General features: G+C 40.3%; 1 protein-coding gene across 3 annotated transcripts in view; it reads right to left on the reverse strand.

Moving 5' to 3' along the window:
- Positions 1 to 15015, reverse strand: part of REV3L (REV3 like, DNA directed polymerase zeta catalytic subunit) — a 152483-nt gene that overhangs the window by 81383 nt on the left and 56085 nt on the right. For all 3 annotated transcript variants that reach the window (XM_080938254.1, XM_080938255.1, XM_080938256.1), the window contains exons 3-4: positions 14439 to 14513; positions 9710 to 9870 (exon numbers count right to left, since the gene is read on the reverse strand). In XM_080938254.1, coding sequence (XP_080794380.1) covers positions 9710 to 9870; positions 14439 to 14513 — 236 coding nt within the window. The remainder of the gene's footprint in view (positions 1 to 9709; positions 9871 to 14438; positions 14514 to 15015) is intronic.

Genomic DNA, 15015 nt, shown 5'->3' on the forward strand with positions numbered 1-15015 from the left:
GGTGAATTTCTAGATATATATGGCCCAGGAAAAGTAGTTCGAGGTTAAACAAACAACTTAAATAGACCTCTGAAATGCAATTGAAATAAAAGCAGTAGTTAAAAATGTCCTGACTAAAAACCCCAGGGCCAGAGAGATTCAGCAGAGAATTCTACCAGGGCTTCAAAGAAGACTACCAATATTCCTTAAATTATTCCACAAAAAACGAAGGAACATTTCCAAAAACACTTTACAAAGCCACCATCACCTGATAGTAGAATTATACAAAAACCTATTGAAAATAAAAATTATAAATAGAAGGCCACAAAAATTCAATAAAATACTTGCAAACCAAATTTATAAACAATACGAAAATACCCAAAATACTGTCCACCATGATCAAGTTGGTTTCCTTCCATGAAAGGATGGTTCGACATATATTAATCAGTAATAATAATCCATCATATAAATAGACAAACTATATAATCTTATTAGAGGTAGAAAAGACAATTATATGACAAAATCCAATATCCCTTCATGATAAAAGGGGACATGTATCAGCAATAATGAAGCAAGTCCATAGCCAGCATCTTGTTACATGAAGAAAAACTCAAAAGAACTTCCACTAAAATCAGGAGAAGACAAAAAAGTCCACTGTCTCCATTCCTATTTAAGCCTACACAGGAATAAGACATGCCACAGAGAGAAAAGGGATGCAAATAGAAAAGGAAGAAATGAAAGCATTCTTGTTTTCAGATATGATTCCATATGTGTAAAACCTTAAAGACTCCACCCGAATCTGCATGCAGCTGATAAAGAGGCAAAGTAACAGAGTACAAAAATGAGCACATAAAAATCAGTAGCCTCCTATATAAGTGAGAAACGTGCTGATCAAAAATCAGAGAAATAATTCCATTTACTATAGCCTAAAATACATACACAGACTCTCTCTCTCTCTCTCTCTCTCTCTCTCTCTCTCTCTCTCTCTCTCTCTCTCTCTCTCTCTCTCTCTCTCTGTCTCTCTCTCTCTCTCTCTCTCTCTCTCTCTCTCTCTCTCTCTCTCTCTCTCTCTGTGTGTGTGTGTGTGTGTGTGTGTGTGTGTATCTTGGAGCTTGAGAGATTAAGTAGTTAAGAGCACTTACTATCCTGGCAGTGAACTTGAATTCAGTTCGTAACACCCACACTGCAGCTTACGAATACTTTTAATTCCAGTACTAGGGGATTTTTAATTTTCTCTTCTTGCCTCTGTAGGCACCAGGTACACATACGCAAACACATGTAAATGCAAGCTAAACATGTGTCTATAAAATAAAAGAAAATAAACTTTCAAAAATACATCTTGGAATAAATTTAACCTAAAGAGGTTAAAAAAAAAAAAACAAAAACAAAAAACCATGTAGACCGAAAACTTTAAGACACTGAAAAGGATGTCAGAAGATGGAGAGACCGTCTGTGCCCACAGATCAGCAGGAATAATGGCAAACTTCATATCCTATCAAAAGCAAAACAGAGATTCAATGCAATCCTCATTAAATTTTCACAAGTTTCTTCACAGAAACTGAAAAGAAAGAAAACATGAAATCTCATGGAAACAAAGGACCAGGATAATCCAATCCAAACAGTCCTGGGCAGTGAGAGGTCGGCTGAAGTATCACCATCCTAGATCAAGTTATACCACAGTTAGACCATCTGTGTCCTGGTAAGGTGTTTGTCAGCTTGACGGAACCCAGAGTGATCTTGGAAGAGTGAACCTCAGCTGAGAAGCTGCACCCATCGTGTGACCTGTAGGCAAGCCTGTAGGACGTAGAAGTGCAGACCCCTGCAGGAGTGCCATCCCTGGGGAGGTGGTCCTGGGGTGTATAAGATGGGACGTGTTTTTAGTGATGTAGAGCAGACCCCAGCAGGAGTGCCATCCCTGGGGAGGTGGTCCTGGGGTGTATAAGATAGGACGTGGTTTTAGTGATGTAGAGCAGACCCCTGCAGGAGTGCCATCCCTGGGGAGGTGGCCCTGGGGTGTATAAGAAAGCAAAATGGGCAAGTAAAGCAGAGTAAGCCAATAAGCAGCACTCCTCCCTGCCCTCTGCCTGAGTTACCGCCTCTAGTTCCTGTCTCACCTTCTCTCAATAGACTGTTACTCAATTTGTAAGACAAACCCTTTCTTCCTCACAACAAGTTGCTTTTGGTTATGGTTTGTTAAGTTTTTAAAGACTGATTGATTGATTGATTGATTGATTTATGTGAGTACACTGTAGCTGTCTTCAGACACACCAGAAGAGGGCATCAGATCCCATTACAGATGGTTGTGAGCCATCATGTGGTGGCTGGGAATTGAACTCAGGACCTCTGGAAGAGCTGTCAGTGACCACTGAGTCATCTCTCCAGCCCTTGGTCATGGTTTTTATCACAAGAATAGAAAAGAAACTAGGACTCTAAAGTAATAAAACCAGCATGGTATGGTATAAAAACAGCAGCACTGACAAGTGGAAGACAACAACACACCACATAAACTCACACCCCTATGGCAATGCTATTTTTGACAAAGAAGCCAACAGCGTATTAGAGCAATCATCTACACAAATGGTGCTGGTCAAAGTGAATAGCTGCGTGTACCAGAATGAGTTAGATCCTGGTGTCTCTTCCTGCATAAAACTCAACTCGAAATGGACCAGTGACGTCAATGTAAGACCTGATGTTCTGAATCTGACCAACAGAAAGTAGGGAATCTACTTGACCTCGATGCCACAGGGAAAGTCTCTGAATGTGACCCAATAGGGCAAGCATGGAGGCAAATAACTAACACATGGGATCTCGTGAAACTAAACAGCGCACTTCAGTCAACACAGCGCCACTTCAGTAATGAGGTAGCCTATAGAATCCAACATGTATAGAATCATACATGTTAGAGGGCTAGTTTTAAAATATACAAAGGACTAAGAAACTAAACGTTAAGAAAACAACCCAATTTAAAAATGGAGAAAGGAAGTAAACATTGCTCTCAAAGGAGAAAACACAACTGACTAAGAACTATCTTTAAAGAGCAGTCAGCATCCTAAGCTGTAAGAGAAATACAAATTGAAACTACTCTTAGCTTCATCTTACTGCAACCAGAATGGCTAAGACAAAAAACAACCCCAAACCAGAACCAATGGCAGGCAGGGTGAAGTGGTACACACCTTAGTCCCAGCACTGTTCATTAAAGGACTATGGGTTCCGGGGCAGCCACGGCTATGTAGAGAGATGCTGTCTCAATGACAGCAAATACTGTCAGGTTTGTGGGGAAAGAGGAATATTTGCTCATTGCTGGTATGAATGTAAAGCCGCACAGCCACTTTGAAAATTAGTGTGGAAGTTCCTCAGAAAGCTAGAACTGCTCCTAGCCCACGGTCCATATAGCTACATTACTACTGGACATATACCCAAAAGACTCCATATATCCTACTGTAGAGACACTTGTTTGTCTACGTTCATTGCTATTCTATTAATATTAGCTAGGAAATGCAAACAGCCTGGATGTCCATCAACTAACAAATGGATAAGAAAAATGTAGAACCTTTGCTCAGCTACTAAGAAAAACAAATCTATGAAATTGACAGGTAAATAGTACGGATTAGAAAAAGTCCCAGGTGAATGAAGTCTGAGTGAATGTGTGTTTTCACATGTGCAGGTGCTGTTGAGAACTCCAAGACCAAGTGGCCTATGGGACACTGGCAAAGCCATTATCCACATGGGCCGGGCTTAGGAGGAATGGCAAAGCTTTCCTAGGAGTATGAAGTTTATGAAATACTGACGTAAAAAGACTAGCAACTGCAACTTCCTTCTGGAGGATGTCTACAGCCTTGCTTCAGAGGCCTCCTACTCCCCCAAGGGCTGAACCTAATAAATGTGCTGAGGTTCCTATGATGACAGAGTGGGGGCTACAGAATGCTGCCAGATGCCATCTTTCTTTGCAACTATGTCTGTCCTTTCTTCATCCCCTCACTGCCCCAAGCCAAGGTTCCGGGACCCAAGACACTTGTGATATGGCGGTAGGAACAATGATTCTCAGGTAACCCAGACCTGGAAAGACAGATGTTTTCTCTCATTTGTGGGTGTCAGCTTTTTCAGTTTTGTTTGCTCCATTTGTCCCATAGCGGTCAGGAGCTTACATACTAATGTAAGGGGCTATAGTGGGACAGGCTGTTCAAGACAGGGGCAATAAAATGTAGTGGGATGCTGGGGTCGAGAAAAACAACAGAAAGGATTAAATGGGAATGGGATGCTAAGGAACAGGAGGACTATGGGGAATGCCTTGGTCACTGTTCTACTGCTGTGAAGACAGACCATGAGCAAAAAAACACTGACAAAAGAAAGCTTGTAATTGGGGCTGGCTTACAGGTTCAGAGGACAGTCCATTATTATCAGTGCAGAGAGCCTTGGTGGCAGGCAGACATGGTGCTGGAGGAGGAGATGAGAGTCCTGATCTGTAGGCGGGGAGAGACTGGGCCTGGCATGGGCTATTGAAACCCCAAAGTGCACCGCAATGACACGCATCCTCCAACAAGGCCATACCTACTCCTAAATCATTTTAAATAGTTGACTCCCTGGTGACAAAACAGCCACATATATTAGCCTATGGGCATCATTCCTATTCAAACCATTACAGGGAATGGGTGCACACTAAAACATTTCAACAAGTCACATGAGAAGCTTCATTAAATACATACATAGACAATTACAATCGCCCCGTGACAGGGCAACAGTGTCCCTACTAAACACCAGAGAATAACAAATAAAAAGCCCGGTCAGGAATGAGTTAACTCTTTCGGAGTTATCACCAAGTGAGGTAACATTCAACAGTCAGCAACCTGGGAGAGTAATATCCACAGCAGCACAAGGTGACAGAGGCGTGGCCTGTGACTCCCACGAGTGAGTGTTCCTTAAAGATGACCGGGGTGCTGGTATATGTGTGAATTACAGGGGATTGCCAATATTCTTCTTTACTCTCTAGAACTTGAAGGTAGGAACCTATGGTAGACATATCACATAACTAACTCACAGAACACATGGAAATCAAGCTGCTATCTGCCTAGAAGCCTTATCCCTACTGCTCGGTTTCATAGTGCTTGCAGGGTGCTATGCTACAAGAAGAGAAAAGTAACCATATTACTCAGCTATGAATTCTGCAAGCTATAAAAATGACCAGCTCACTGGAACAACAGTGGCACGAAGTCCTAGGAGTAACTATATACAGTCCGGCTGTATTTAAGAACTGCTGCACAAGTTGAAATCTCTGGCTGACATTGGGGACATGAACTGACAGCTCAACAGGCCACAGTCCCTAAAGGAGAATCTATCATTACTCTGCTAAATGGGAATGGTATTAGACAGAATCCTAATTATCTATAATTATGCTCACAGATTAGCAATACAACTGGCAACTCTCATCAGACAAGCTTCATTTTGCAGTAGATGGCGATCAGCAGAGAGACCCACAACTGGTCAACGGTATACACACTCACACTGTGCACACACACACACACACACACACAGTGTGCATACACACACACTCACACTGTGCACACACACACACAGTGTGCATACACACACTCACACTGTGCACACACACACACACACACACACACACACACACACACTGTGGAATGCACAGACCTAATTAGACCATCTATATCGCATCCCTCCTCCCAAGGCTCAGGAATCACTGCAGAAAAGATGAAAGACTGTAAGAGTCAGAAGTAAAAGGAGTCAGTGTTTTCTGGATAGAGCAGGACATACTAATTCACATACTAATTCACAGCAGTAAAGACACCGTGCACAAAGCCAGGCACAATTCTAGCACGGAGGGGAGAGAGTTGCACAGTCACTAGAAACTATGGAAATATTGGCAGGAACAGCTACCAGAGAGAAGCAAGTTGGTTTTCTGTAGAGTGTGGCCCTCACAGGTGAACACTCTCCAGCGAAGGCCACACATCAATGAGGACTTGGCAGCACAAACTGTGCTTGATGGAAGGAAAAAAGGGCACACAGCTGGGTGGGGAGGAGACAGAGTGTGGATCTGGGAGGCAGAGAGGGAGGGAGTAAATATGATTTAAATACACTGTACAAAATTCTCCAAGAACTGATACACTGCGAAATGTTATTTTAACCTGCATGAGTATTTGCCTACCCGTGTGTGTGTGTGTGTGTGTGTGTGTGTGTGTGTGTGGTGCCCATAGAGGACAAAAGAAGGAACCGGATCCCGAGAACTGGAGTTACAAACTACACGTGAGTGCTCGAAACTGACCTTGGGTGCTCTCTGTAAGAGAAGCAGGCGTTCTGAACTGCTGAGGCATCTCTTCAGCCTTTACTTTTCATTCTTTGAAATATGTTTTCACTGAGCAAAAGTTTTAAACTTGAAGAAAATCCAACTTACCAACTTTCCCCTCATTGATATATCTAAAAGTTCCCTTTCAAATCCAAGGTTGGGCAGATTTTTCATCTAAAATACTTGATATTTTATGTTTTACATACATATATATTTATTTTACATATCTACAATATATATTTTACATACACATGTAATACACTCCAATGACTTAAATGTATAATTCATGTGGAATGGTGGTGCAGGCCTGTAGTTGCAATTAAGGCAAATGAGGCAGGAGTGCAGAAGTATTGTAAGTCCAGTGCCTACACAGGCTACAGGCTGAGTGCAAGGCTAGTGTAAACAACTTAGTGAGACCCTATGTCAAAGTGAAAAGTAAAGAGAGGCATGTGGCTTGGTGTAGAATCTTAGTCTAGGATACACAAACCTCTGGATGCAGACAGGTGGATGTGAGTGCGCATGCACGAAGACACACACACACACACACACACACACACACACACGGTATAAACCAATAAACTGTATGTCCTAGTCATAATATATGGACATCCAACAATTCTACAAATAGTTTGTTAAATGACTATTCTTTCTCAACTGAATTATCACGGTAGCACTGTCAAACCTGAGGTGAGTTGTTTTAAGTGTGAACCTATTTCTAGGCTCCAAAGTGCTATTCTTTCACAAAGAAGCTAAGGCAGCCAAGCCTAGCTCATCCTTCCTCATATGACATTTTTCTTAATGATTCTTAGGATTTAAGAAGAACCACTCATTCAGACAATCTAGTCCCTTATGAGAGATTTTGTATTACTCTAATCACTGAGAAGAAGGTTATTAAAACTTGAGGTGATTAGCTAGTATTATAGTTTGTAAATAATAAATAACTTTGGTCTCTGAAGGGAATTAATATACTGGACTCTAGGCATTAATTGCTATAAACTTAAAAATGCAGTATATAGTATATGTTGTCATTACAAACATTTTCTTTCTAAAAGAAGGTTCAATGAAACTAAATTGTTCCACATAAAGATACTATTAATAGTTGGTGAGTCAATTTAATTTTAAAAACTACTAGTGACTATATCATGGACAGCAGAACTCTGCAAGTAGCACCCTTACTTAACAAAGATTACAAATGGTGGTTTGTCAATAGCCACTAATAATGACAACATGTGGACTGTTCCCTGATTTGACGTGTATTCACTAGGTTTTACTATGGAGACTAGATCTAATATACAATAGTACCAGTAGGCGGGCGTGCTCTAGGGAACATCTTCACTCACTTCTTCAACCAGACCTACATATGTTACCAGACCAGTAACATCTTAGATCACACTCTGGATTTGGGAACGTTTCAGTCCTAGGAGATCCACATCGGATCAAACGTCTCAACAATGTCCACGCTCTCCACCAAGTTCACCTGAACAGTGTACCAACTGGCAGACCGCAGACTCTGCACTTCCCACCAGCCAGGCAGACCTGGATTTGGGTTTTCTTTATAACCAGTATGGCTGCCTCAAAGAAAATTCTACATTTCCCATGATAAACAAATGTCCTCAGAGTGAAGGGCATCCTTACCATATTACTATCTCTTTTAGTCTCCAACTTTTATTGTTACTGCATTTTTTGGTGTGTTTACCACTACTTAAATATTAGTCAGTTTTACAGTGATTTTTAAAAAGAGATTGATCTGAAAATATAGCCCATTATTGAAGGGTACAAAGAGGAATTTAGGCAGAAAAAAATGGGAATAAACCAAAGGAGAATGGTTAGTAAACCCGAACAAAACTTCGGATCCCTGGCTGGAGAAGTATGAACAGGGAAAAAATGTGGCAGTGAGAAAGTACATACTGGACAGAAAAAAATGTACATTTTATTTTGTTCTAAAAGAAATAGAAAGGAAGTAGGGATAACACAGTAGGTAAAGTGTTTGCCTACTACACAAGTACATGTGTGAATGTGTAGACACACACACACACACACACACACACAAAATCTCCTTTGTAAAGGAAAAGAAGACCAATGAACCCAGAAATTTTACTTCCAGTATATGTCCAAATAAAAACTTTTGTCACAAGTGTAGACAAGAGTAAAAAAAATAGGGAAAAAAAATCTCCAAATGTCCACCAACCGAAAAGAACAACAAAACTGTAGGTTATACACACAACAGACTATTACCACATCACAAAAAGAATGAAGTGCTAATTTATGACACAGGGATTAACCTGAATATGATATTTAATAGAAAAATTATGCTCCCACATCCTGTACAATTCTACTAATACTAGATATACAGGACAGGTACCTACTGAGGATTGGTTCTAATGCTTTGTCTTATTTTGGCTCCCAAAAAGCTGAGCTTCTAGACCTGAGGATCCCGGGCCCCCAGCTGGCTTCGACTGATAATAAAGAATTGCAGTACAGCCATTGGCTGGGCAGAGAGACAGGGCAGGACTTTTAGACTCTGCGGAGAGCAAGTGGGAGGGGAAGAGGAGGAGGATCACCCCGAAGGGAATAAGGGATTAGACTTAAGAGCTGCACGAAAGAAAGCAACCAGCCATGTAAGAATCCGGGAAAATGGTCCTAGGAGTCAACTCCTCGATTGGGTCGGGAAAGGCAGAGATGAAATGTTGACTTAGCAAGTAAACTCAAGAAAGTTAGAGGGGAGAATGGATGCCAGCCTCGGGAAGGATTAGAAATGCCCAACCATTGAGCTAGTCAAGGCACATCAAAATTAGCTGACTCGTGCATGCGTGCGATTCACGAATCCAGAGCATTTTTTGGGCGGGTGTCTGACCCACCGGGAGACAATGCAGTTTAACAAATTCACTGCCACAGGTACCCATCAGAAACAGAAAGTTTATTACTGACTGCTTGGGTGTTGCAGGGCTGGGAAGTTTGCAGATTTCAGTTAACAAAGTATAAATTTTCTTCAAAGTGACTAAAATATTTGAAATCTGTGACAACGCCTACATGGTTCCAAACATGAAAGACCTTCAAGTTGCCTCCTTAATCATGGGTAATTTATATAGCACATTTATGTGTTTGGGTATCTTGCCTGTAAGTATGCCCATTTATCATCTGTGTGCTTGATGCCTTAAGATGACACTGGATTCCTTGGAATTGGAATTAAAAATAGTGATGAGGCACTAGGTGGGTGCTGGGAATCAAGGCTCGGTCCTCTGGAAAGGCAGCTGATGCTCCGAACCACTGAGCCATCCCTAAAGCTGCAGAAAAATGTCTTCTGAACAGTCTTCCTGATAATCTCAACCCCATTCTCAGCATTCCTCTATCCTCTATCCACTCAGCACTTGATTCTCAATGCCTACTACCTTGTAAGCCACTTAATCTGAACTTGAAAATTAACCGTACCTTTCCTTCTTGCTTTTCGGAACTTGACAGCAGCCAGGTTTATTAAATTCATTCCATAGAGATTGTAGTCAATGAACAGCTGTAGGAGGTAGGGAATATGCGCTTCATGAGGCTGGTAAAATTTATTCATTATGGCTCCACTTTGCAAAAGTTCACATATCCTAAATTAGAAAAAGAAGGTCAGAGCGTTATGTTCTTTAAAATACCAAATAAAGCAATGATTACAGAAATATAGAGGACCAAAAAAAAAAAAAAAAAAAAAAAACCAATACTCAAATTTTTCACTTTACTTTTTCTAGAAATATGTATTTTTATTTCAAGTTAAAAGTTTAAACCACAGTTTTAAAGTAAATTATTTTTTCTCAATGAAAAAATAAATCATGGATTAAATAAAAAATTAAAATCATATCAGAAAAAAAGTTAGAGAAATTCTCACTAGGCATGGCAGTGCTTGCCTGTAATCCAAGCACTTGGCAAGGCAAAGCAAAAGGAAGAAGACTGTGGCCTAGCCTAGGCTTCCCAACAAGATCCTGTCTCAAATCACAAAAATGGAGCCAGCCTTTCCAAAGGTAAGTAAAACCTACAGGTTCTTTTTCCAAATATCTTTTACTAGAAAACTGTATTTGTTTTATGTGCACAAGTGTTTCCTTCCGTGTATTCTGGTTTACTGAGTGCACACATTGAGGTCAGAGGAGATCCCACAAGGTGGGCGTTACTGATGACTGTGAACCATAATGTGGATGGATGGATGGATGGATGGATGGATGGATGGATGGATGGATGGATGGATGGCTTGGAATCAGACCTGGGTCTGTTGCAAGAGCAACACATGCTCTTAACTGCTGAGCCATCTTTCTAGCCCCCCAAAATGGTTCTTATACATGGCTACCTGGCACTAATTAAACATGTTCTAACCTTGGTTCCTACTTGCTTTCTGTCTCAGACATAGGTGTTAAACAGAAGATGAGGAACTGTAACTGGTCTGGACAAATGAAGATATTTTAAGAGACACTTGTGAGTCAAACTACTGAGTCTCAAACTACAAAAACAAAGAATTCCCAAAATGAGAAGGGGGTCCCCTAGAAATGTCATGATGGGAGAAGAAAAAGACACCAACTGTATAGAAAGTTTGTCTCTAGAAAAGAATTCTCACAGTTCCAACAACTTGTCCGACCAATTTAAAGGATGAGACTCGGGCCCAGTCAATGAGGTCAGTGATGGGTGGTACCACACTCTGAGCAAAACTGTTTAAATGTGTATATATTTGCTTTCTAAAGTTTACTCTTACTTCAAGATGTTGAAAATAAACTGGTATGTGTGTAAGGGGAGAGGGCTGCCTAGCTAGATGTCTTTGTCCCTCATCCCAATGTGGGTACACTGAATAAACCTTTTTCTTCTTTCCACCACTTAGAAAAAGATACAAAAACAACTTCATAAACACCACCAAAAATTCCCCAAAGAAATACCAATCATAATTCCACCATTCAAGATAAGTGTTACCATCGAAATGTTTTTCCCTCATAATAGGGAATATAAGCAACAGTAACAATGCACATCAAACAAACAAAGTACTATGCCAAGAACTGAGGTGCAGAGGTAGCTGTGAACCTTCATGAAGAGTAGCCTACTCACACATGAAGCAGTGGTGCAATCTGCTGGACAAGTAAGCAGCAGGCAAACAAAGCAATCCCATCAGGAGGCTATGGTGGAAAACCTAGATTGATGGTTGTAAAACAAAAATCTGCTAAAGATTCAGGAAAACTGTAAGGGCGGCGTGGTCACACCGGAAGAACTGGCTGAGGATGGTGGTAAGGGAGGAGGAATGGAGTATGACAGGGCTCTCGTTTAAGCCAACATATTTTCACTTATTGGAAATGGAATCAATGAAAGAAAAGTAGTTTTGGTTTGTTGTCATTTTGTTTTCCAAAAAAATTATGGACACACAGCTTTAGGCATACTGAGTTTCAGCATAGTGAGACATTCTGGCAGAGGTTTACATACAAAAAATGAACAGGAAAAACCATAATAGTGTTTCAATACTCCAGAAGTAGCTAAAGTCCTTTTGAGCTCTATATACTGAATAGGTTATGTGTTATAAATGCATGACCTCAAGCAAAGCTTACTACAAGCCCAGGCTAATATTTTACAAAGAAAGTGATGAATCTTCAAGAGGTTTTAAATGTTATTAAGAACCACACGAAAAGGGCTGGGGAGGCGGGATGGCTCAGGACTTGAGAGAGCATATCAGGCTTATAAAGGACCCGAGTTTGGTTCCTAGTGCCTACACGAGGTGGCTCACCACCACCTGCAACTCCACCTTCATGGGACCAATGACCGTGAAGACCCTCATATACACAAAATTGAAAGAGCTCAAGTTCACATCAAAGCTTCTCTGTGAGTCCTCATTCTTAAAACCACACCAATAGTGTATTTACCCCATTAATGGTTTCGTGCATGGATTGGGAATTCAAGAGAAAAACTGAGACTATTCATACTAACTTAAAGGTCACATGCTTAAAATGAATAAATCATGTAAATATGGAAGGGAGATGAATGCAGAAAGGCAGTCCCTAAGAATCAATCACCAATACAAAAGGAACAGCAACATGAATGATCACCCAAGTATGAGGGTAACCAAAGGAGGCTTGAGTCTCAGAAACCAACACAGGCAATTGTCTGAAGTTCTCCTAAGTAGTACCACAGCTCAAAAAGTAAAGACATAAAACAAATTTAGCAACAGTTAGCAAACAAAAATGGATTAGTGGATTAGTTTGGGTAGAAACCATAAGTAAAGAATAGATAGGAGGTAAGAAGAGGCAGGAGGAGTGGATATGTGAGAGATAAGTATGTTTGTATGTATAAATGTATGTATGTGAGTGTTCCAAGTAAAATTATCAGCATTTAAATGTCATGGGTGGGGGTATGACACAGACAAGGAGCAGCAAATCAGTCTGGCAGTCGTACAGACATCAGAATCAGACATGGGGTCAGTCTGGCGGTGGTGCAGACGTCAGACTCCAAAGAAGGAGGAAGGATCTCGCCTAAAGTCATTTAACTAATAAGCCTAACTGTAAGATGTAGAACTTTTAAAAAGAAGTTTTATGTTGCACTTATTTATTGTTATGTATGTCGAAGGGGGCCAGAGGGCAATTTGAAGGAGCTGGCACACTGCTTACACCATGTGTATCTTGGGGATGAAGCTCAGGTGTCAGACTTACCAGCAAGTGGCTTTTCAATGAATTATCTGGCTGCCCCTAGACATCAAGCCTCCCCCCAGTCAAAGTTATTTTTAGAATCTGGAATTTAACTACTACACTATGCATTAAATACTGAGCTGTAAGTGGTTATTGTATAATGTTAAAATAAAAATAAATGGGTAATATTTTCCTTTGATCTTGTATCCAGTTTTTATTAATTCTTAAGTTTACCTGATTAGTTTATCTCTCTATTGCTGTTTAGTTCCCATATGACAGAAACCATGTAAACTTTGATAAATGATAGTTAACCAATGGTTTCAGAGTAACAAATGCTACAGGCAAAAAAACAAGTACATTTTTCTCCTTTAAAGTTTAATAAACAAATCAATCTCTTAGTAAATTGTGGCTTCAGACTAGCACAGTTATAAGCTGATAAGAATATAAAGTAAACTCATTAGAATAGTGCAGTAAGTGCTTGATTATTCTAGCAGTTAAGGAAAATGGATGACACCTGGCATGCAGCTTCTAAAGTGGTTCTTACTGTAGCAGTTTGTGGATGACGGTGGAGCGATGCTCAGTGAAGAGCACTGGCTGCTGTCAGAGGGTCTGGGCTCAACTGCCAGAGCTCACACCAAGTAACTTACAAACCTGGAACTCCAGTTCCAGTTGATCAAATACCCTCTGCTGGCCTCCTCAGGTACTCCAAGCTCACACTGCACAGACAGACAGACAGAAGTCTGTGTGTCTCTGTGTACATATTCACGTACACACACACATAAAATGTGGAAAGGTACTCAACTGGTTTAATTCAGAGTAAATTTGGGTTGCTGTATCTCTTACAGTTCCTTTACTCACCACAGAGAAACATTCCATGTATATCTTACCAAATGGTTAACTGTTAGAACTATGTACTAACTGGCCGAGAGGCTCCTGAATAAGACAAAACCAAGCATTTGTCTAAAAGGCCATTTATATTCTACTTGTTATCATGTACATCCAATTCTTGTGAATTCACAATGAATATGTGTTTGTTTCCTTCCTGCTTTCACTGACACGGCTTCTAGAATAACTAGGAAAACAAACTAGATGCAGAAGACTGATTAAAGGACAAAACAAAAGCAAAATAAATCAAGATATGTAGTGGCTAGTGAGGGGTCAACAAAAAGCGTTCTCACTTCAGTCTTCTACAGAATTCTTTTTCTGAAATTAAAGATTATCTTGTTTTTAGTCTTGAACATATGGACTGGTCAACAGGCCACTAATACTGTATCAGACAGTTCTCATCTCTCCTTACCAAAATTCAGCAAGCTCACAACATCCAATGCAGAAAATAGGCAGGAGCCATAAACAAATGACCTACCTTTGAAACAGCCTCCACACAACCTAAGCAGTGGCTCTTTCTACTCACACAGACAGACATCTTACATTGTTTACTGTAATGGTGCCATAAATTACAAAGCCTTTCTTATGTCATCTTCTTTTATTAATATAAGTCACATCTATTCATATTCTGGGCTCGCTTATCTTTGTACCTTTTCACCATTGCAGGATTGTAAAGATAGATCTTCATAAAGTGTCTCTCCTTCTCATGATAACCATAAAAAGGCCTGAAATATAAGAAAAACATTTCTGTAATTCAAACATGAAATAATGCAACTTATTATCCTAATTAGGTTCTGCTGGCCTAATTCAGTCTTTTTACACTTAATATTATCCAAAACGCATTTAAAAACCACCCCAAGAGCTTTCAACTAAACCTATTAGAGATTTATACTTGAAGAAACATCAAAGCATTTTTAAGATTTTAAAAATTTCCCTTTGACAAAACTCAGGACCAAAAGGGACAATGGAGCATTTCTACCTTACATTTAATCACCACAACTCTATAAGTAAGTTGTCCTTGTTACTGTGGTGGTTTGAGTCAGAATGGCCCCCATAGGCTCCTGACTTGATGGAACTGTTTGGAGGAGTTATATCACTTGGGGTGGGCTTTTTTGAGTTTTCAAAAGCCCACACCAAGCCCAACCCCCAACTCTTTCCTTTGTAAGTTACCTTGGTCATGGTATCTTATCATAGCAATAGAAAGGTAACCAATGAATCTATCAAGCA

This window comes from Micromys minutus (assembly GCF_963924665.1).
Source record: "Micromys minutus genome assembly, chromosome: 25".
NCBI classification, from domain to species: domain Eukaryota; kingdom Metazoa; phylum Chordata; class Mammalia; order Rodentia; family Muridae; genus Micromys; species Micromys minutus.